The sequence below is a fragment of the Branchiostoma lanceolatum genome, chromosome 11, assembly GCF_035083965.1.
Source record: "Branchiostoma lanceolatum isolate klBraLanc5 chromosome 11, klBraLanc5.hap2, whole genome shotgun sequence".
In the NCBI taxonomy this organism is placed as follows: domain Eukaryota; kingdom Metazoa; phylum Chordata; class Leptocardii; order Amphioxiformes; family Branchiostomatidae; genus Branchiostoma; species Branchiostoma lanceolatum.
In genome coordinates, this window is record NC_089732.1 from 3,053,383 (window position 1) to 3,073,437 (window position 20,055).

The 20,055-nt window shown below is 42.0% G+C and overlaps 3 protein-coding genes and 1 long non-coding RNA gene across 5 annotated transcripts in view; 1 reads left to right on the top strand and 3 right to left on the bottom strand.

The window, feature by feature from the left end:
• The window catches only part of LOC136444364 (uncharacterized), a 2,464-nt gene extending 1,767 nt beyond the window's left edge, over positions 1–697 (bottom strand). The window contains exon 1 of the long non-coding RNA XR_010757252.1: positions 575–697. This is a non-coding gene — a long non-coding RNA (uncharacterized lncRNA). The remainder of the gene's footprint in view (positions 1–574) is intronic.
• A 2,811-nt stretch (positions 698–3,508) lies between these two features.
• LOC136445302 (uncharacterized) lies at positions 3,509–10,324 on the bottom strand. Of its 2 annotated transcripts, none has more exons than XM_066443228.1 (7): positions 10,155–10,324; positions 8,042–8,221; positions 7,432–7,798; positions 6,632–6,771; positions 6,017–6,162; positions 5,375–5,468; positions 3,509–4,774 (listed from the first exon to the last, which is right to left on the bottom strand). In XM_066443228.1, exons 1-7 carry the CDS (start codon positions 10,283–10,285, stop codon positions 4,645–4,647), a joined length of 1,188 nt encoding a protein of 395 aa, XP_066299325.1. In that variant the 5' UTR covers positions 10,286–10,324; the 3' UTR covers positions 3,509–4,644. The 2 variants fall into 2 exon arrangements, with proteins under 2 accessions (XP_066299325.1, XP_066299324.1); XM_066443227.1 differs by lacking the exon at positions 10,155–10,324 and adding an exon at positions 9,551–9,739.
• A 592-nt stretch (positions 10,325–10,916) lies between these two features.
• Positions 10,917–16,188, top strand: LOC136444555 (ubiquitin-conjugating enzyme E2 U-like). The gene is made up of 10 exons (XM_066442160.1): positions 10,917–11,060; positions 11,433–11,529; positions 11,654–11,738; positions 11,898–11,990; positions 12,411–12,508; positions 12,915–13,041; positions 13,470–13,646; positions 14,256–14,352; positions 14,808–14,926; positions 15,260–16,188. Exons 2-10 carry the CDS (start codon positions 11,464–11,466, stop codon positions 15,394–15,396), a joined length of 999 nt encoding a protein of 332 aa, XP_066298257.1. The 5' UTR covers positions 10,917–11,060; positions 11,433–11,463; the 3' UTR covers positions 15,397–16,188.
• Positions 15,760–19,971, bottom strand: LOC136444556 (adrenodoxin-like protein 1, mitochondrial). Its single transcript, XM_066442161.1, has 5 exons — positions 19,771–19,971; positions 19,273–19,327; positions 18,786–18,892; positions 18,004–18,091; positions 15,760–16,959 (listed from the first exon to the last, which is right to left on the bottom strand). Exons 1-5 carry the CDS (start codon positions 19,931–19,933, stop codon positions 16,803–16,805), a joined length of 570 nt encoding a protein of 189 aa, XP_066298258.1. The 5' UTR covers positions 19,934–19,971; the 3' UTR covers positions 15,760–16,802.
• Positions 19,972–20,055: the final 84 nt, after the last annotated feature.

Here is a 20,055-nt window from a genome sequence, read left to right on the forward strand (position 1 = left end):
TACCCACCTACAAAATATGAAGACAATACATTTAGGCATTCTTGAGTTATCGTCCCATGGACTTTCACATTCCTGTACAATTCCTAGAATTCTTGCAATCTGCACACAATATAGTAAAAATTTGGCTCACCCCTGAGGCGTCGCCAAAAATTCTATAGTATACTTCTGTACCAAGATAGAACTTTCTACTTACTTATGAAAGTTCTATCTTGGTGCAGAATTGTTATAATGGCTTAGTACTTAGTACTTACTTAGTACATTCAATGTTGAAGATCATCAATAGATATAAGTCAGGTTTACAAATACAGAACTTTTTTGCATGATTTGTGGGAATCTTTTATATTGTGTGAGTGGTTATGAATGATGGGGATTCTGCAATGAATGACAAGAAATTCTGGAGGGCGAACTTCTCTTGCTGCACCTCGAAAGAGGAGGAACGATGATGATGATGATGACGTGAGTGGTAAATTGCAGGGTTCCATGATCAATTGTCCTTTGGCGAAGACATATAAAGTCGTAAAACATTAGTCTACTTTCTCTTCCCTTCTCCCTTCACCACCCCCACCGGTCGTACCTCTGTGGGATATTCCCAATGGCTTGCTGCAAAGACGTCTTGTCAGAATACCGATCGAGCGGGAATTCCTCCGTAAATTGAGAGCCAAATTGAACTACACCTTCATGGGACAAAGATAACATTTCATGAACATTTCCAGACTACAGGCAATAACGTAATACTCCATTTGGATAGCTTCTGGACTTACTTGTGAGTGTTTTCGGCTATATGATGAGCTTTTTCATGGCATCTCATATTCGTTATGGAATAGTCAAAATTTAAAAAAAAATTATATCATGTGAGCTTTCTCTCTATCGAATTTCTGTAAAACAACCATCCTTCCACACAAACCTGCTTGGCGACGAAATAGCTATTGAATATTATCGTGAATGTCATCGTTTTCAATGGCTTTTCTAGCGGCCAATTGGCCAACTTGTACGATTTAGGATGTAAGGTCTACTAACATAATTACACCAGGGTAAAAAATTCCACCACGTGCACCCTGAAAAGATACGTTCAAACAGATTTCCAACCCAAAATCCCCAGCATAATGTACCCCTGTATATCTAAACAATGCATACCTGGGATTGCTGAACTATAGATCTCTCAAACACACTGTTTTTCAAAGTGGCGTATCTATGTAACCCAGCAGATAAATGTTAATGGAGGTTACGTGCCTACGCGGGTGCAGTCGGCAGAGATGTCCAAGGCGCCCACAACTTGGCTGAAGAAATTTTTCCCTCTGACAAAGTCTCCTGCGCTGATGCTACCGGACCCGTCCATCACAAACATGACGTCACCCGCACCGTCACAAGCTGTCAACAGAGATCCAACACAAGTAGTACCCGTAACAAACCATCTGATAACCGTCTAATTAATTGAAAGATTAACCATTCTGTTATGACACAAGGAAAATAAATCTTTGCCTCTTTCAATAACTACTGTGTATTTGCAAGTTCGTGTCCGAAGGCTAATCGCAAGTACACGGACTTGGTTGGTAGCATAGAAAACATACATTGTATCGATAAAAGCTCCTTGTTTAAACAAACAAACAGACAGACAGATGTGCCCTCATAGTAATGTTACGTTCAACTTAAAGATAGGGCTATGCTGTTTGTAGTCAGTCACGTTTGTATATAAATCCGAGTGTACGATACGGCTCTCAAATATCACATTGATAAAATTGCATCCGGTACCTTTAAAGATACTGCCATGGTCACATGTCATACGTACTTCTACTTGGGTGCAGGTACAAAATACACACCAGTCATATATTCTGTAAACTTACCAGCAAAAACACCACACAACCAAACAAAAATCCAGACAAGCACGTCCACGGCCATCTTTTCAAGGACTACTTCCTCCTGATCACATTATTAATTGCATAGTATTCATCCGCGGGGCAAAGTAACACCTCAGCCACAGGGAACAAAAGGGCGGTGATACAGTTTTTAAGCTGAAATCTTCTTGCTTCTTATTTCGTCCGTAGCCATTATTTTCTTTTACTTTTGTATATCAATTTTCTGTGCTATTTTTTTAAATTCATGCTCCAAAAATTGTAATTTACGATCTTAAACATGCTATCCTTTCTGAACCCGCCCTAGGTTATTACACTTTAGAAAGCGCTACTTTCCAGAGAATCATGTATTGACTACTTAATAATATGTTTTCCTGATCAAAAGGTTGTTTGATATGAAGTAATGCCTAAAGGTAACCGTATACTAACTTGGCAAAATATCACTACGCCTGGCGTCCAGACCGACTAGTTTTAGAGTTGTGCAGGGGTGACTGCGTCTGCCCTGAGGCTCAGACAGTTGATAAAGACGAACAACGTGGCAATAAGTCGGAATGTAAACAACAACAACAACATGCACTACCATCACCAGAACTCTTTCTTTCTTTCTGCCTTGAATGCCCACGGTCTTGATGACGACCATTATGGCATGTTGGGAAAGTCGTGTAAAGTGCCTTTCCCAAGGGCACAAGATCGGTTTCACCGCAGGATTCGAACCCGGGACCACTTGATTCTGAGCCGAACACGCTGCCGTTGCGTCACACGACCCCACGTGTCCATAACTACCCAATGTAAGAGACCTGAACATTTTCAGCTATGGAATTTTCGTGCATGCATGTTATAACCTTTCAACAGCGATTACTACCGCCATGCTGATTCTTTAGTAAGCTTGTATGACCTTACACACGTGTGCAGCGCCGTAAGGAATGGGACTGGTTGGACGAGAAAAAGCAACGATCACAATCTTCCGCGAAGATATGTGGAGTAACAGGGAGGGGGGCTGACTTGACTTACTCATGTCAAGTGTCAGACCTCCGCCACTCGAACCACTCTGTCAACATTTTGTTCTGTACTTGCGTATATGATTAGGATGTGATGATAGATATGATATGAATTTACCGACCACGCGTAAACGTTGAATCAACGTACCAGCTACGATCAGTAACGGTGAATTAAAATACGCCTCACGGACATAGACATCAGTGCAGAGTCTGCAGATCCTCTAAAAGGAGAATTATGAAGATGGCGGACAGGATTACGGTCATCTTTCATTCCTGTATTCAATAAGTGTATAAAGTGACACTAGTGTGGCAGTCTAGTATCACTTACCAAATTGGCAACTACACTCAGGGCTACCACACTATAGTGCAGCTTCTACAACTTATTGCCGAACTAGGTTAACTTCTGCAGCTACTAATGGCTGCCTCACTAGTGTCACTTCTACAAGTACACGCAACGCTACCACGCGACATATTTTGCCGTTTTCGGTATTTTCTTGTCATATTGACCATCTCCGAAGGGGGGTTTGTATTATTTTTTTCCAAAATCATGCGAAGATCAATGAGCGCTGATGCCATCCATAACATTTACTTGCCATGGCCGTGCTACTGCAGTTGCACGATATTTGTCAGTAGGGACACAGACACCCGGACCTTGTTTGGGACATTTATTGAAGTGACATCAAAGACAGCACATGTTCGGCAAGTCAACTTAACGACCAACAGTGACAAATAACATTTCATGTCTCCCATCTTTTCCATTTGTTGTAGAATGATGACTATACATAGTGTTAGGTACTAAATGACCCGCACATCTCTGTGGTGTTTTCCATTAATTGGTGTCAGTCTCCAAAACTGAATCTAGTTTTGAAAGGAAAGAACGTGACGTTTTTGTTTTTTTCCTGCCCCCGTTTTGCTGATACGAAAACCTCCCAACTTCTGTTTGGAGATTGCGTTCATCTAAGTGCATCCATGTTAGAATCAGTGTTCAGATCATCGTTCCCAAACAGTTCAATCTATCAAGTTAATAACCACAATATGGTTATAAGATAAACTCAGGAAAACAGTGCAAACAGTTAACAAACCGTGCAGTAACGGTACATGGAAAACACATGTACATCATAACAAAATGACATCAAACCATAATAAATAATTTCGAGCTTAACTCGTTAAAACTCTAACAGCAAAAGTATTGGGAAACCCCAATTGGTTCGAAAAACAAATAAACGCCAAGACAATTGCTTCCTATACATCATGTTAGGGGGTGTCACACTCATGTGCGCAAATCAAGTCCGCATTACTTCCGTATTGACATTTTTCCGTCTTGGGTGAAGTTTGCGGGCAAAAAGTTGTTTTTAACTTTGACCCACGGTTGTGCAGCCTAGTTATCGAACCTAAAATAACGACTTCTTCTGCCGCAAACTTTACCTAAGACAAAAGAAGTGTCGATATGGATCTCATGCGGAGTTATATATAAACAAGTTTGAACATCCCTTTACGGTTGAACGAGACAGCCATTTTTAAACTACCGTTCCGAAGCACGGTAATGCTAGGGTCACATTTCCTAACCGGGACCCGGCCGGGCTGTTTGCGGAAACGAAAAATCAAAGTGTATGTCAATAAATTTGCACAAGCTATGCTCTTAAATAATTTTGGGTACGTTTTGCATTTTTGTTGTCTTTTATATCATACTTTTCGTTCCCAAAGACTGCCCGGCCGGGCCCCGGATTTGAAATGTGACCCTAGCATGAGCTGTAGAAGGCTAATAAAACAATGGCGTGTGTAACGAAACCCGTTGTTTAGATGCTGTAGCGGCGGAAGATGGACACCCGCAGCAGGTCCCCGCAGCGGCCGCAGTTGGGGTAGGACTTGCCGTCCTTCTTGGGCACGTGCCAGCAGCGGGTACAGCGGACACGGTACTTCTTGTACCTGAGAGTGGCAAGGGAAAGGAAAATAAGGTTTGGTTACACACACACGCACACGCGCACGCGCACATGAACACAGGCAGACACACACATGCACACACAAACAAACATACACACCCACGAACACACACGCACAACGTGACGAACACAAAAGAACAAACATATACACTCTTATATACACACACACAGACACACCGCACACACATGAACACACACACACAGAAACACACATACACTTAAACACACACACAAACAAACACACACACGAACACACACAAACAGAAACACACACGAACACACACATACACACACACGAACACATACACATGAGCACAGACAGAGACAAGCTAAAAACAACACCTTACTCCAAACAAGTTCGCGTGTTTTTATTTCGCTCTATGGGGAAAATGGAGTGTTCGCGGTGGTTTTAGGTTCGCGGCAGCGCTACATTCACATACCGGTACAGTATTGGGCAAAAATGTTCGCCACGGTTTTAAGTTCACGGTAAAAACGGTCGCCGCAAAAACCGCAAACATAAAACCACCGCGAACGTTCTGCATCTCATCACACGATAGATGTTCTGGTTAGCGTGCTAGTGACTCACCTGATACCACACGCGTTACAGAGCGGGGTCCCGTCCTCCGCGTCCCGCCACAGCGGCGTCTTCTTGGTGTCACAGGAGGCGCACTGCTTAGCACCTGTCGAGGGACAGAGATTCGGTATGACGTCACAAGTGACGTCACAACTTAGACATAGCCTCCGCCATGTTGGATCCAAGATGGCGACAGGTAATTCCGAACGTACATGCAAATATGTTTCTAATAAATCAATTAAATGTGATGATTTCTAAACATTGAAAGAAAGAGAAGCAGAATAAGAAAGAAAAGTAGAAAAAAGAATAAGAAACAGGCTGGGGTAGAGGATACATTTGCAAGATCTATCCAAGGCTTGGTCAGGGTTATAGGCAGACCAAAACCACTGCCTATAGCCTCCTTGGTTTGGTCTGTAACTTAAGAAGCCAATATGGCGGATACAGAAGTACGTAATTGTCACGTCAGTGAAAATGAAGCCTTTTAACATTCAATAATGTTTGTGCCCAGGGTCATCTGAAAAGCAGATCAGTAGATCTGAGATGTCCCCTGGTTAAATAAATAAAATTGAAAAAATTGAAAATTACCCGGCAGTTAAAATATCAATCAAGTGTAAGAAGTAAAAAGAGACTAGACACTGAAGGTATAATTGTTACCATGAGAATGCTGTCCCACGGGTTGCGGATCCTCGTGCTCAGACCCGCTGGTGGTCTCCGTGAGGCTCCCGCTGCGGCGTCGGTAGGACGTGGCGTCCGACTCCGAGAAGCGCCGCGGGCGGGCCGCCTGGGAGCGGCGCCGGATGCTGCAACATTCAAATTATGTATTTCAGCATCTACTTCTCAGTGCTATGAATTTTTTAAAAGACTTTTAAGCAGTGTACATGTTTTAGAAGTATCCAGATGTTCATAGTCTGTATAACGCAAACTCCAGCTGTCCGGGGATTTCTGTCCCCTTGGGCGGCTATGCGGTTACAGGGCGGCAAGCTGTTACACAGGAGCTTGATTGAGTTCAGGCTAAGATGTTCATACATGTAATTGGTTCCGTGTACAGTGTCCTTGTTTTCAGTGTTTGTTTGTTTGTTTGTTCTGATGTGTGTCCGCAGTCCACATATATATCATCTATATTTTAGTCACGTTGAAGGCAGAATCAAACAAGACATGCGAGAAAATCTAAATATTTCAAACGTGTTGTTAAATCTTCGAATTACAGGTTTGCGTAGCGAAACCTATGTAGTTGATATCTGTGTTAAGCTTATCTAAGAGTAGACTCACCTGAAATAGGAGCGAATCCGGAGGGAAGGTTTCGGATGTGGAAGAGTCTCTATTTGGAACGTCACACCTTTGAAGGCAGGGTCGAACCGAGCAGGACTCTTGGTGGGTTTGGCGGGTTTGCGGCGGTTGTGGCTCCTGATCTGTGATTGGATAATGAAGAAGTTTCCCGCTTAAGTACTAGTATCTACGAAGGCCCATAACTACAACATACACGAAATGGCCTCGAATCCTGACGGATCCTGACGTACATTAACGTGATCCGGAACCTAAGATCCAGAAGAATCCGAACGGAACCGGGGCCGTATATTTCTCGGCAGGCTAATGGGCATCCAAATATGGGACTTAAGGTACCACTTGCATATTTGAGTTGTGTAAGTACGTACTTACACAAGTTGTGTAAGTGGTACCTTGAATCCCAATATTTGGATGCGCATTAGCCTGCCGAGAATTTGAAATCTTTCGGATCTTAGGTTCTGGATCACGTCAGGATACTTTAGGATACGTCAGGATCCGAGGCCATTTCCTGCAGTGATATGGGCAGTTTGGTTCAAGCTAGGTCTCAACGCTACTTGGTTCTAGATATGGAAGCGCATAACATCTAACACTTAAAACAAGAATGGTATTATGAAAAAAAAAAACTCGCAGGACCTGATTCTCGTCTCAATCTCAATGATCTACAAGAAACAGATTATCAAAATTATTTGATTATTAAGTTAAGAATGGAGTCAGCAGTATAGAAACATACAATCGTTAGAGTAAATCACCACCAGAATGGAAGTCTATAGCATATGTGGTCTCACCGCCTGTGTTCCACTGTTCCCCATCGCTGCAGTGTGCAGGCAGCTGAGAGTGATATCCGCCGGCCGGTAGTACTCTGTCGCCCGGGACTGGCTGTCCCCCGGCCCGCTCCCCTCCTCGGGCTCGCTCACGTCCGTCACGGCCATGCTGTTCCAGTAGCTCTCTCCAGGGGGCGCTGCTGATGTCTCCACCGTTGGCGCATCGATGTCGTTGGGAGAGGAACTGGTGGTTGGTTTATCGATTGCCAGGGAGGCCAACTTGCGGGACACGGTCCCGGTACTCCCCGCACTGTCCGCCCGAGGACGGAACGAGGTGTTCCCGCTAGCGTCGTAAAAGCCTTGGTTACCCCCTGGGGTAGTTGAAAAGGCACTGTGGACGTAAATTGTAAAAATCATGATCAACCGGTGTGGAACACTTCTATCTGCAATGTAACAGGTAAGAAAAACTCAAATAGTTATTTGTCAAGGTTAGTTACGCATAATACCTTCAGAACGTTTCGCCACACGAATAAATTCCTCCATTTTCCACATAGTGGTCAGTGGTGACGCTCACCGTAGAATGATAAACAAGGCACATGATTCACCGTTTTTGTCTTCATGCTAGGAATCTCACCTTGCGTAATTGTGGTTCACGTCTGAGGAGTGCCCACTTGTCACCGCGACCGGTAGGAGGACGGTATCCCCTCCCTGTACACTGACGCCCCCTGGCGGCAGGTAGGGTGCGGTGTACCTCACCTCGTCCAACCCTGGGAAGAAGCCCTGATACCGTCCCCAGTCCAGAACACTTTGCCATCTGAAATGGAGACTTAGAGGTTAACAAGATATCAAAAGCACGAATATTGAGAACATTGATTATCCTATGAACGTTTTGTTTACGCGGCACCTTTAATTTGCATACATGTGTAGGTTTAGCTCATTGATTCAAATGCAAAACGCAGAATACGTCGATAGTAGAACTGACTTCCGTGAACTTCTACAGTAATGCACAGACATGTTGGACTTAAGTCGCGTTGACTTGTACAGTTGTACATCCACGGAGTCAGAGTCTATTCCCGGTGAGGTATGCCATGCTAACGCCAGGGGTCATATGAAATCAGTGAAGGCACTTGGGGCAAATTTGGAAATTTCTCCGGCGAGAGGAGGGTGTAAAAATTCCGGCCACTACTATCACCCCCCCCCCCCCGATCAAAACCTCTGCTTGAAGAATAAGCTAGTTCGGAGTTGCTACTACGCATGTGCAGTGTCAAAGGTAAAGGCCCCCGGCTTGAAAACAGTGCTCGTTTCGATATTGTCTTGATTTGCATAACAACGCCCCGCCGGGTTTTGTCCGATGATGGTGTCAATCAGAAGATTGACACCATGGTTTTGTTCACGTCTGGGGGGCCTTCACCTTTGACACTGCACATGCGTAGTAACAACTCCGAACTAGCTTATACTCCAAGCGTGCTTGGAAACGCGTGAGTAAAATCTATTTTACAGATGCTGCACCTTGGACACCTGGGAACGGGAAGATAGGCGCAGTTCCCATGCCAAAGCTGAATAGGTCTAGAAAGTTAAACAAATTTACGACTCTTGTACAAGTACTAAAGCAATGAAATACATGACTTTGCTGTTGTTGATCGATGATTGTTTAGGTTTGAAGAAAATGCAATTTTTGCAGTATTTTAGTACTTACCCTCAAAAAGCTTTAACTACTAGTATACAAAATATCCTGCACAGCTAGCTAACAGACACCATTAAATCAGGGTTTCATTGCCAATTGGATTGAATAGAAAATCCGATAAATGGATCTTTGGTCTTGAAATGAGTGTGCATGTTTCGAGGTTCAACGCATCATTGCTTGGTGAATTATTAGTAGAGCTTTAAATGTGCCCACAAACGTTAGCAATCGTCAGCTTTAGAGAAATGCATAAAAATTCGATGGTCTTTTGTTTGTTTGGGGATGATCAACTACACTGCAGTTTAGACGCATGTTTTCTCATTTATGTAGAGTCCCTATACAACATAAACCTAGATCCTGGGTGATTTCAATCATGATAGAACTTCCCCCTTCTTCTCTCCGTGCCTGATCGTACTCAGTCGAACGAAAACAAGCAATTTGCCAAACATCTTTAGTACCTACCTGTGGGGTTGGTTAAAACCGGTGGAACCTGCCATGGTAAAAAGACGAAAAAACGCCGATCTTAAGACCCACAAGAAACGGTAAAACGCTGCAAGCCCCGAGCAACTGTGATCGCTGGCTGGCGGTTTAAGATGTTTTTGTCGTCTCCCTCTCTCTCCAGACGTCTGAATTTTATGCATCCAGGTGGGCAGCAAAACAAGACTATTTGAAATCGACCAATCGGGTCCACGCATACGCATCCTCACCTGTGCATTATCGGTACATCACAGGTGCGGTGTAATGACGTCATCATGGGTTACGAGAGTTTCGTGCATTACGTAACCAAGAGCGAACAAATCAAATTCCTATGGCCTTACTAGATATGGCACGTGGCTGTGATAAGAAAGTATATTGGATTAATGACATGTACTAGTATTCGACTCAAACTGAAGTTGCAAATTGACGCATATGACACCTGGAAACAGTCTCAAAACATTATGCAAATGACATAAATACATTAGAAAACTTTGGTCAATACTACTTACAATAACGTTGACGTAGTAACAAAAATGAAACTGCATAAACAAGAAAAGAAAACACATGAAATTGAGTGCTAAATGTTTACCTGTTAGCGCCTGTGAAACAGAATGGAATGTTCTCTCCCGTCATAACTTTACATATGCCTCCAAAATGGGACGTTTTGCTCACGGTCAATTGCACGCCAGTGGTCCCGCCAAACGCATACTGCGGATTCATGAGTGGTACCGTCTTCTAAGATTTTCTTCCTGCACTTTAAGACTTCGGTTGCTAAATTTGTCACCCCTCTCGTCGAGTCCAAGTTAGTTTTAGAACTGTTGTTGTCACATGCGTCATTAGCAGACGACAATGAGAATCAAAGATGGCGCCGTTGAATTCAGCTGGCCAATCAAATCGTCCGTTGTGTTGAGAAGAGTTAGTCTGCAAAACACGCGACTATTAAAGATATTATGAACAAGTCAAAACTTGTCAGAATTCGCTCGCAACAAAAATTTAATGCATTAATATATATGTTCTCGTTTGGTCTGACTTGTCTTCCTGAAGACTTAAAGAAAAAAATGCAATATGCTGGCACTCAAGTTTTAGTGAAGCGCGCATCAAACAGAAATAGCAAAGCAAAGCACTCTCAAAGAAATACACCTAGAACTACTAAAAAGAAGAAGAAAAAAGCAATCTTTTACTGTTACAAAAAAAAAATTCAAACGAAAGAGAGAAATCTGACGAATTTTACGTCACAAATACTTTTTCTGACCAATGACACTTTTATCTTTGAAGTGTAACGTTAGCAAACGAACACTGCAAAACTTAGTTTTGTCGTCTGCTAGAAAAATCTCCCACAATGCATCGCTCGCGCATGCTCAGATGTAGCAAAAAGTATGGCGTCGCTGTCATGACAGCGGCAAACTTTTCGTCAAACTTGTGTAGTTTTGAGCAAATTTGCGCCGTTTTGTGGAATTTGGAACAGAACTTTTGGAGGTTTACCCTACAGGAAAAGGTAAGGAATGCTAAAGAGGTGTTCTTAAGTTTAGATGTAGTAACGATCATGCTAAATTTGTACAAGATAAATTTGCTGGTGCGGATCTCCAAGCAGATGTAGTTCACGTAGTTATCGACTTTTTGCTGCATACGTCTTTCTTGTGGGGAGAGAGAATGTTTGGGCACATGTGCATGCCTCGGGAGATTGGGTAGCAAGTCCTGTATGCGCCAACTCACAGGGTCTAGCCTCCAGAGTAGATCTTATACAGCTTGTACTTACTGTACAAAACTGGTGTGTTACGCCTAACTGGTTTACCGGTTACACAAAGCAGAAAAAAATGAAAAATGCTGATACAGTACATTGTCTAATGAATGTGTTTGTGGTCTTCAGGGTAAAACTAAAAGGTTGGGGAAACTTCAGCATGCATTCCAGAGCCTACCTGCTGCTAGAGAGAGAGTTCTACAGACTTCATGATGAACCGCCATGGGTAAGTCTAAATGTGACCATTACTAGATACGTTGCCAATTGGCAGTTTTACTGACTATTCAGACACAGATTGATAGCATAACCATTTTATCTGTCAGTACTGAACTGAGCTTGTTTTTTCGTAGGGAATTGACGCAGGTCCAGTTGGAGACGAGAACATTTTTGATTGGTCAGCAACAATTATGGGTCTCAAGGACACAATATGGGAAGGTAAGGTATACCTTAATCTGATTCATTCTACAATACTTACATATACATGAACGTTTATGACGAAATTGCCAGCATAGCATTCCTTGATAAAAAGCCCTGTTTGTTATTGTTAAGTTTTCTTTATCATTGTTTAGTTTTCTTCTTGTGTTTTTTCCACAGGTGGAATATTTCAGGTTCAGCTGAAGTTTAACGAGTTTTATAACGAGGAGCCTCCAGAGGTGGCCTTCCACACCATACCGTTTCATCCTAATGGTGAGTGAATATACTACAGATATATGGGCATTTTAATGATATTACAAGGAAGCTATATTGTAAATTCATCATTTTTGTCCAGGATTTAACTTTGTGGTAGGTTAGGAAAGGAGGTTTTCACCATATTCACAGTTGGAACAATTCTGTACTACAATAGTAATGGAAATGCATGTTTGTGGTGTCATGATTTCACGGTGCAGAAACTAAAACCACTGCAAACATTTAAAGATTAATAGTACATCATAGAACACTAGGTTTGTGTAGTCTCACAAATTTAGAGAATCAAACAAAATTTCTCCACCCTGCATCAGGAAGAATGTGGCCTTTTGGACATGTGACTGCAAAAAGTCAAGTGCACGAGAAACCCAATTTCACTCCGTTTCTCTGTTTAAAAGACTGATTGTTTTTGTATGTCTCTAGTCCATTCTGTGACAGGCAGACCATGTATAGAGTACCTGGACAACATCCAGGAATGGAAGGAATCCTACAGCTTGGTGCACATCCTGTTGTCCATACAGGTACGACTAGCTTCCTTGGAGCAAAGTATTGTTTTTGTGTGTGTGTGATTTGTATCTGTATGTGTGTGTGTGCATGTTTTAGTGTGTATTTGCAATTCCCAATACACTGTACTAGCATACAAATACAGCATTGCTATACATTGTCAGTGCTGCTCCTTTTGCCTAAGGGTCTTGAGTATGAGTGAGTAGACTTAAAACATCACATAGCATTATGGGTAAAGGGGTAAAGTCTGCCAGGTATCATTGCATCTTCTACAGCGGATCAAAGATTGTTATTTCTAGGCAGTCATCTGGAATTCTTCTTGTCTTTTACTCTCAGTCTGTTTTCTTACTCTTGATCTACATCTATAACATGTTTTTAAAAAAATGATAATGGAGCATCATTGTCTCTTTTCTCCTCTTCCAGACCCTCCTGTCCAACCCAGTTGTGGAGGATTCTGTGAATGAAGATGCTGCAAAGATGCTGGTGACAAATCCTGACAGATATCTGGAGATGGTGCGGAGCTGTGTGGACGCCAGTAAACGGGTCCAGGGTAAGGAGAGATGAAAAGTGAAAGTGACCTCAAGCCAGTCTAAGCTCACTGAAGAGCTATTTCTCCAGACATATGCTATATACAGTATATACAGCATCACTGTACCAAAGAAATTCCCCAAGCTCTTTTTGACAAGCACAATGAACTGCCTACCAAAGTTTAATGTCCCGTCCTAAGGACTATTGTAAATTCCAGTAGCATGTATGTTGTGCATATCTACAACAGATTCCCAGTTTAAAAACTCCATATTTCTATGAGAATAGATTTTGATAAACCATTGTTTAACCATCAATGCTGTCTTTGTCTAACAATCATTTGAATAGTTTCCTGGATGTCTAACCTTCATCAACGTACCACTTGTTCAATTTGTACTTGTTTAATTTGCAATATCAAAGGTGCATCAATGTGTCTACTATTGTTTTGTTCAGCTGGCCTGAGTCCCCATCTCGAAGAGGAAAGCAAAATCAGGCGAGACTTCCAGCCGTTCGTAGCGCCGACTGCCAAGACGGCCGGCGTCAAGACGAGGAAGGTGTCGTTCGACGAGTACCACACCACGTGGAGCGGCATAGCCACGTCCAAAGCCACGCCTGCCATGAAAAACCCTTGTGAGTACCCTTGTTTGTGAAGGAAATGAATAAATGCACGTGAAATTGGGTTTAACTTAATGAATGAAGGAATGAAAGAATGGATGACAAGATGAAACCTGTCTTGTGTGCATTATTTTGTCCATAAAGCCGGCATCAGGCAACGAGAAAAAAACTTGCCAGGTGAGTTTGCTAGTTCTCAAGGGATGTGTTTGGTAACAATGCGATCAGTGTCCTCTTGATCAGTCCAATTTTTTGAGATTGGCTGATATCCTCAGATCACCCAGCCTCGTCTCAAAAATATACCCAGTTCCCTGGTGATTTTTAATTTTGGTCCCTTCTGGCAATCAGCAAATTTAGTGGAGGGTCGTAGACAATATTGCACCAGAGAAATACAGTGTATCTGTATCTATATAGCCTGTATAGCCTTTTAGCGTAACACACCAGCTTCGCAGACATGCAGCACGGCAGCAGCTGGTAATATGACACTGAACAACCTGTCACATCTAACCTTTGCATATCTAACTGTAAACGTTGTTGGCAACTATCTGAGGATGCTCCTATAACACTTGGTGGCCAGGAGTTGGCAAGGAGTGTAGATGGGTAACAGCTGATTTTTTTGTTCCTCAGTGTTAGAGTCTATCCGTGACGACCCGATACGGCAGTCCTCTCACTACGGACTGACGGTGGACCAGCTGCAGGACCAGATGAAGAGACAGCTGGAGGAGTAAGTACTTTTCTGTCCCGATTCTATTAACAACAGGTGGCAAGGTGGTCTTGTGGTTCAGGGTACTTGACTTAGAATCTAAAGGTTCTGGGTTCAAATCCCTAGCAGGTCCTAATGTGGTGCCCTTTGGAAAGGCCCTTTACACCTACATGTACATGTATTTCCTTCCTCAACTCAGGTGAAAATGAGTACCTAGTTTCATTTAGGGACGTCTTGTATGGGACAAGAAGCCAGAGGTCTTGTGTTTGAGGGGAGCCGCATCTCGAGCACTTTAAAGAACCCTCCACACTTCCCAATGATTATCCGTCCAAGTATGAGCGGAGGAAACTTTACATTCTGGTCTCTCCGGGTTGACATCTTGAAAAGGTGATAGATATAAATAGATAAACACTTTTACTGGTACTTAAAATTGGGAGCGAATTTCATTAAGTTAAACGTGTCTGCTCTTTCTCCAGACACAACGCTCTAATGTACGGGAAGTTTGAAGATCGAGGGAAGACGGACGACCAACGGGAACAGAAACTCATGAAGATCAACCAGATGAGGAAAGTTTACATGTCCAAAAGAATAACTGGTAGGATCTTATTATACATTGTCTCATATTTTATCTTCATATAAAATTTTTGTGCAAAACTGTTTAGCAAGGGATGAATTGCTTTTGGCTTGTCTGTTTGTTTCTGTGTGTGTGTGCCTGTCTGTGTTTGTTTCTGTGTGTGTGTGTTTTTAACCTATTCTACTGTGCTGATTTAGTTAAGGGGGTGAAGCCTGCCATCTCCGATTGCCTTGTTGAATATGCAGTAACTAGGCAAAATGCGAGGCTTCTATCCGTGTTTCGTTTTAAATTTGCAAACAGGACTTTCTAAATCTACGTCTCCTTAATTATAACATCTTTTTTTTTTCCTTAAAGAACCGTCCACTCCCACCCCGAGCGACACTAAGGACTTTGCTCCCCCCAGGGAGAGTGAGGAACCCTGGGAGAAGGAGGTCGACGACCTTGTGGCCTGGACACACAACCTGGATGAGGAGCACCTGGAGACTGTGTGAAACTCCAGTAGGAGACTGTGTGAAACTCCAGTTGGAGATCCATTTCAGTTAGCAATGTAGTATGGGCTAACATGTATTCCACTTATCAGTATACAAATTGTACAGGAAAAGAATGTGGTTACAGATCAGTCTGCTGTTGACTGGTTTTATTTTCCTGTTATAGAATTACTGTGATAACTGTATGGTGTTCAGAAGTCAAATTGGTGTCTCGGTCTCTTAATTATGTGTGCTAAATTGATGCAAGTACTAATCTCATGAGGCTGAATAATCCTGGTACATATAATACATAAGGGCATTGTTGTTGATCACTGTCTTGAATTAAACAAATCTGCCCAATGCACACTAAAAAAAAGGCCCTTGAAGTGATATCAGTTTAACTTTATTTAGTTGTATTCAATTCCCAACATTTTGAAAGACCCATTTTCTGTAATAATTTGATTTTTGAAGTGAGGCTTACTGTACAGTATTTGTTGTTTTTGGCATGACAATATGATATGATATAATCTTAAGATACAAAATAAAGTTCTTGGTAACTAAATGATATAACTAAAGCCAGGGTGACCACAGTAACAATAATACATGACTTTGTACATATTACTTTTTATAACCTCAGGCAGTTTACTGATAGATCAACACTTGAAAGATCATGTGAATACGATTAGAAGAAATAACATTATTTAGACAGACCATATTGGTCTAGCTGGAGCCAATGTTGTATGTTATTCCCGATGCTTTGGCGTAATGTTATCGATGTTGAACTTCACAAACATGACTAAAACACATATAACACAACCTGGTGTATTTATCCTTTGCTTACTGTCATTTAATCTCCAAGCAGATCTATAGGTTGCGAAGACCGTATCAAACTGGCAGAAGACGTACGTCTTGGATTGCTATACAAGCTCCTTCTTCCAGTTGGATACGGTCTTTGCAATCCATTGGGCCTGGTTGGAGACTGCCATTACCGTAATATCCCTAGGCAAAGAGAAGTGTCTTGGCTAATCCCCGGCGGCCATGTTGGTGTACAGCAGCATGTTGGTGTTGGCAACAGAAATACAAATTGTAGTTTGTACTCCAACATGGCGTAAATGACGCCATAATGATCATAAGTTTAATCTCCCGGTGGCCATGTTGGAGTAAAGCAGCATGTTGCTGTGTGCAACAGACATATAAATTGTACTCCATCATGGCGTCAATGACGTCATAATGATCATAAGTTGAATCCCCCAGGTGGCCATGTTGGTGTGTATAACAGACAAACAAGTTGTACTCCAACATGGGGCAAATGATGCCAAATGAAAAGCCTGTATTGAAGGCCACTGTGAACCTCCTTACTGGATTGTACTCATGACATTATTTTTGGCGAAACCTCAGGGGCGGAGCTAACAGAACAGTTACTACAGACACTAATGAGGTTCAGGTACATGTCCGTCTACGTAGAAGTTTCTGGTGGCTTGAGGTAGGGTCACTTCTATCCCTTCCAGCTCTTTACTGAGGGTGATCTGACAGCTGAGTCGCGAACTCTCCCGTAAAAATGGCGCCATGTCTAACATGTCCTCTTCTCTGGGAAGGGCAAAGACAGGAATAGGGTTAAATGTCTTATAAGGTACAGTCAAACTTGCATCCAACAACCAGTCAAGGGACCAAGGAAATGTGGTTGTTGACTGGAGTTGGCTGTTGGATAAAACTCGGATCGTTTTGCTGATTTTGTGGGCATAAATGAGGCTGCATAAATACATTGCACGCATAGCACTTATCTGCCTGTTATGCATATAAAATTACAAGACAAGTGAAGAAATACAGTATATACAAGAAAAAACAAACTAAACTGTTGTTGTCTACAAGACTACAATGCACTGTTGATTGCCAATAAACGTTAACATAACAAAAGATTTTTCGGGTACATGTGCAATACCTTTGTTGTACTTACAATGAATGTTTACATTGAGATTCGTGTCTCCATTGTTTTACATCTGTTGTTACATAAACACAAGCTTGCCGTTGACTGTAGAATCTTTTATTGAAATGCTCGCTGGACTGATTGCCGCTGTCAATCATTTTGTTGTTGAATGGAGTGTAAAATCTGCACATTATGACCCCTGAGGCCCATGAGGAAGTGGTTGCTGGTTGAAGCCTGCAGTTGGTTGCTTGAAAGAGTTCACTTACTATGTTAAATCGGACGGGACTGTCTAAATGTGGTTGTTGACAAGAGTTGGTTGTAGGATAGAGTTGGTTGGATGGACAAGTTTGACTGTATATGGAAAAAAATGTCCACTTTTACCTCCTATACCACTAGAGACCATAACACTACATTCCATCAAGAATATAATGTTACTTGTACCTCAGTACACAATAATGTTTAGACGCGAGGGGATCACAGTATTTGACTTTGCTAAATATAGCAGGATAGAAATTTACTTGTTGGGACAGAAAAAAAATTCAACCTGTCCGTCCAAAATTCTGAAGTTCATGACATAAGACATTGGTGAAAATGAATTTTCAGAAGCTTAAAACAACTGCTTTAACACTTGTTAACAACATGTGCTTCCACACAACAAGGGGAATGGTAAAATCTAAAATTTAGACAAGTGCATGATGTGTACTGACTCTTCTGTTGCCTCCTGAATCCTGTCGGAGTAGTCGCCGTGTACGTAAACATGGCAGGTACAGCAGGCAAGGGACGCTTCACAAGCACCTGTAGTATTGGGAAGAAGGAGAAACACATTAGCATCAAATTTGAACTGTACTTAGTAATTGCCAACACAGAAAATTGGACTTACCCAAATTTTCAACTGATCAAGTCCATGGCCAGTCTTTGTCGAGGAATGAGCAATCCACTGCTTTTTTTATGTCACGTAAATGTGATAACCAAGTCCACAGGGACAGTATATTCACAGTCAGTTGACAGGCAATATGTAGTTCATATAACGCGATTCAAATCGCGGTTGTTACGGCTCCCACCGTTGAGTCTTTCCGCGCCAGGCTGGAGGCCTGCCCGCCTTAGCCTGGGACCTCCTCCACCCCCTACTTTGCCCCTAGCGGGGTTATTTGGGGGTATCTTAAGTTGAAGTTCAATATAATACTATCAAGGAATACTGAAGTCACCTTATACCATCAAGACATTATATGCTACAATATGAGTGCATACAGATAGTTTAATCTGTATACTTGATATGTATAAATCATATGATGAAAATGTTCATTGTATCATCCATCATATTGCTGTACTAGTATGTTTTCTTGAACAATTTTTACATACAATGGCAGTTTCTAAATACAAGAAACCCATCCCATACTATAGTTAATATTTCCGAAAATAATTTCATCAGGTTGATAGAACATAGAAGAATCTATAGCATTCTATAGTTAATATTATTTTAGGCACTTACCTTCTACAGGAATTTCATATCTGTGTGCCAGGTACATCACATTGTCTCCAACTTTGCCTCGAATCGGGATTCTTTCTCCATCTTTCATAACGTAGGTTATGTTGACTCTGTGGTCAATAAAAAGCAGTAACAAACATGTTCAATCCAGCACTAAATTAGGAAGCACTTCATACAATATACAATGTACAACATACCTTGGGGGAGGCTCTGGTAAACGAGGCTGAGCGCTTCCACTTTTGTGGGCATGGTCTCCAACCAGCTGTCAGCCAATCAGAGAATGGCCTAAATGTTTTCTTTGGGTAAAGGCATAAAGTTGATTCTCTGATTGGCTGACAGCTGGTTCCATGGGCTGATCTGGCATGAGCTTTACAACTCTATCAATCGAAAGCAAAACAAAAAGTTACTTTACCACAAAAAGGATACCTTTTGTAGCTATTAATGTTTTAGGAAAAGATTCAGTTTCATGTACTACTAGTAGTATACTTACATCTCGTCCTCCGACTTTGGGTCTTGATACTCGTAATCTCCATGTCTCAAGGGACCTAAGGTAAGGACAAACAGTTGCTAACTTAAGAAACAATCTTACTCGACGAAGTCGTACAACGACAGCTGTCACAGATCAAGATATAAGAAATTTTAGGATGACAGGTTGTTCAGCGTGTTACACAGAATGGCAATAATACTGGTTGACAAAGTCATATCCAGTCCTTCTTTGACAGTCCAAATTATTTTATGGCACTTCCATGTCAAAAAAACAAAACAGTCCTGGTATATATTTGGTGTAACATGAAATTACATACCAATAAGTCTGTAATAATATAGTTCTAATATGTGAACATTTTAGCCTGGACTCCAATCTTGCTGCAAGAGTGCTGTTACCGTTCACTCAAAATATATAACATGTGTTGGGTTACGTAAAACTTGCGTGTAGGAGATGGGCAAACGTTGGAAACCAGCTTCGCATAGCAAAAACAGCATTTCGTACCGTTGCTTGTCCGGAACAGACGATTTTGCTGACATGAGGGGCAGGTCAATGGGCTCAGAAATCCGTGCAAGCATTTCTTACTACCTACAGAACCAAAGCTAGCGAATAACACTTGCGAAAACCTCCTCAACATTGGCAATTTGGTACTGATGGTGGCTGCCATGTTTGTTATCCTGTAGGTGGACGATACCAAATTAAGGGGGTAAACTGTGAGTAATAAATCTATAAACATACCGGATTTCGGAGCTACAGCATTTATATGAGACGCAATGATATATGTATCGT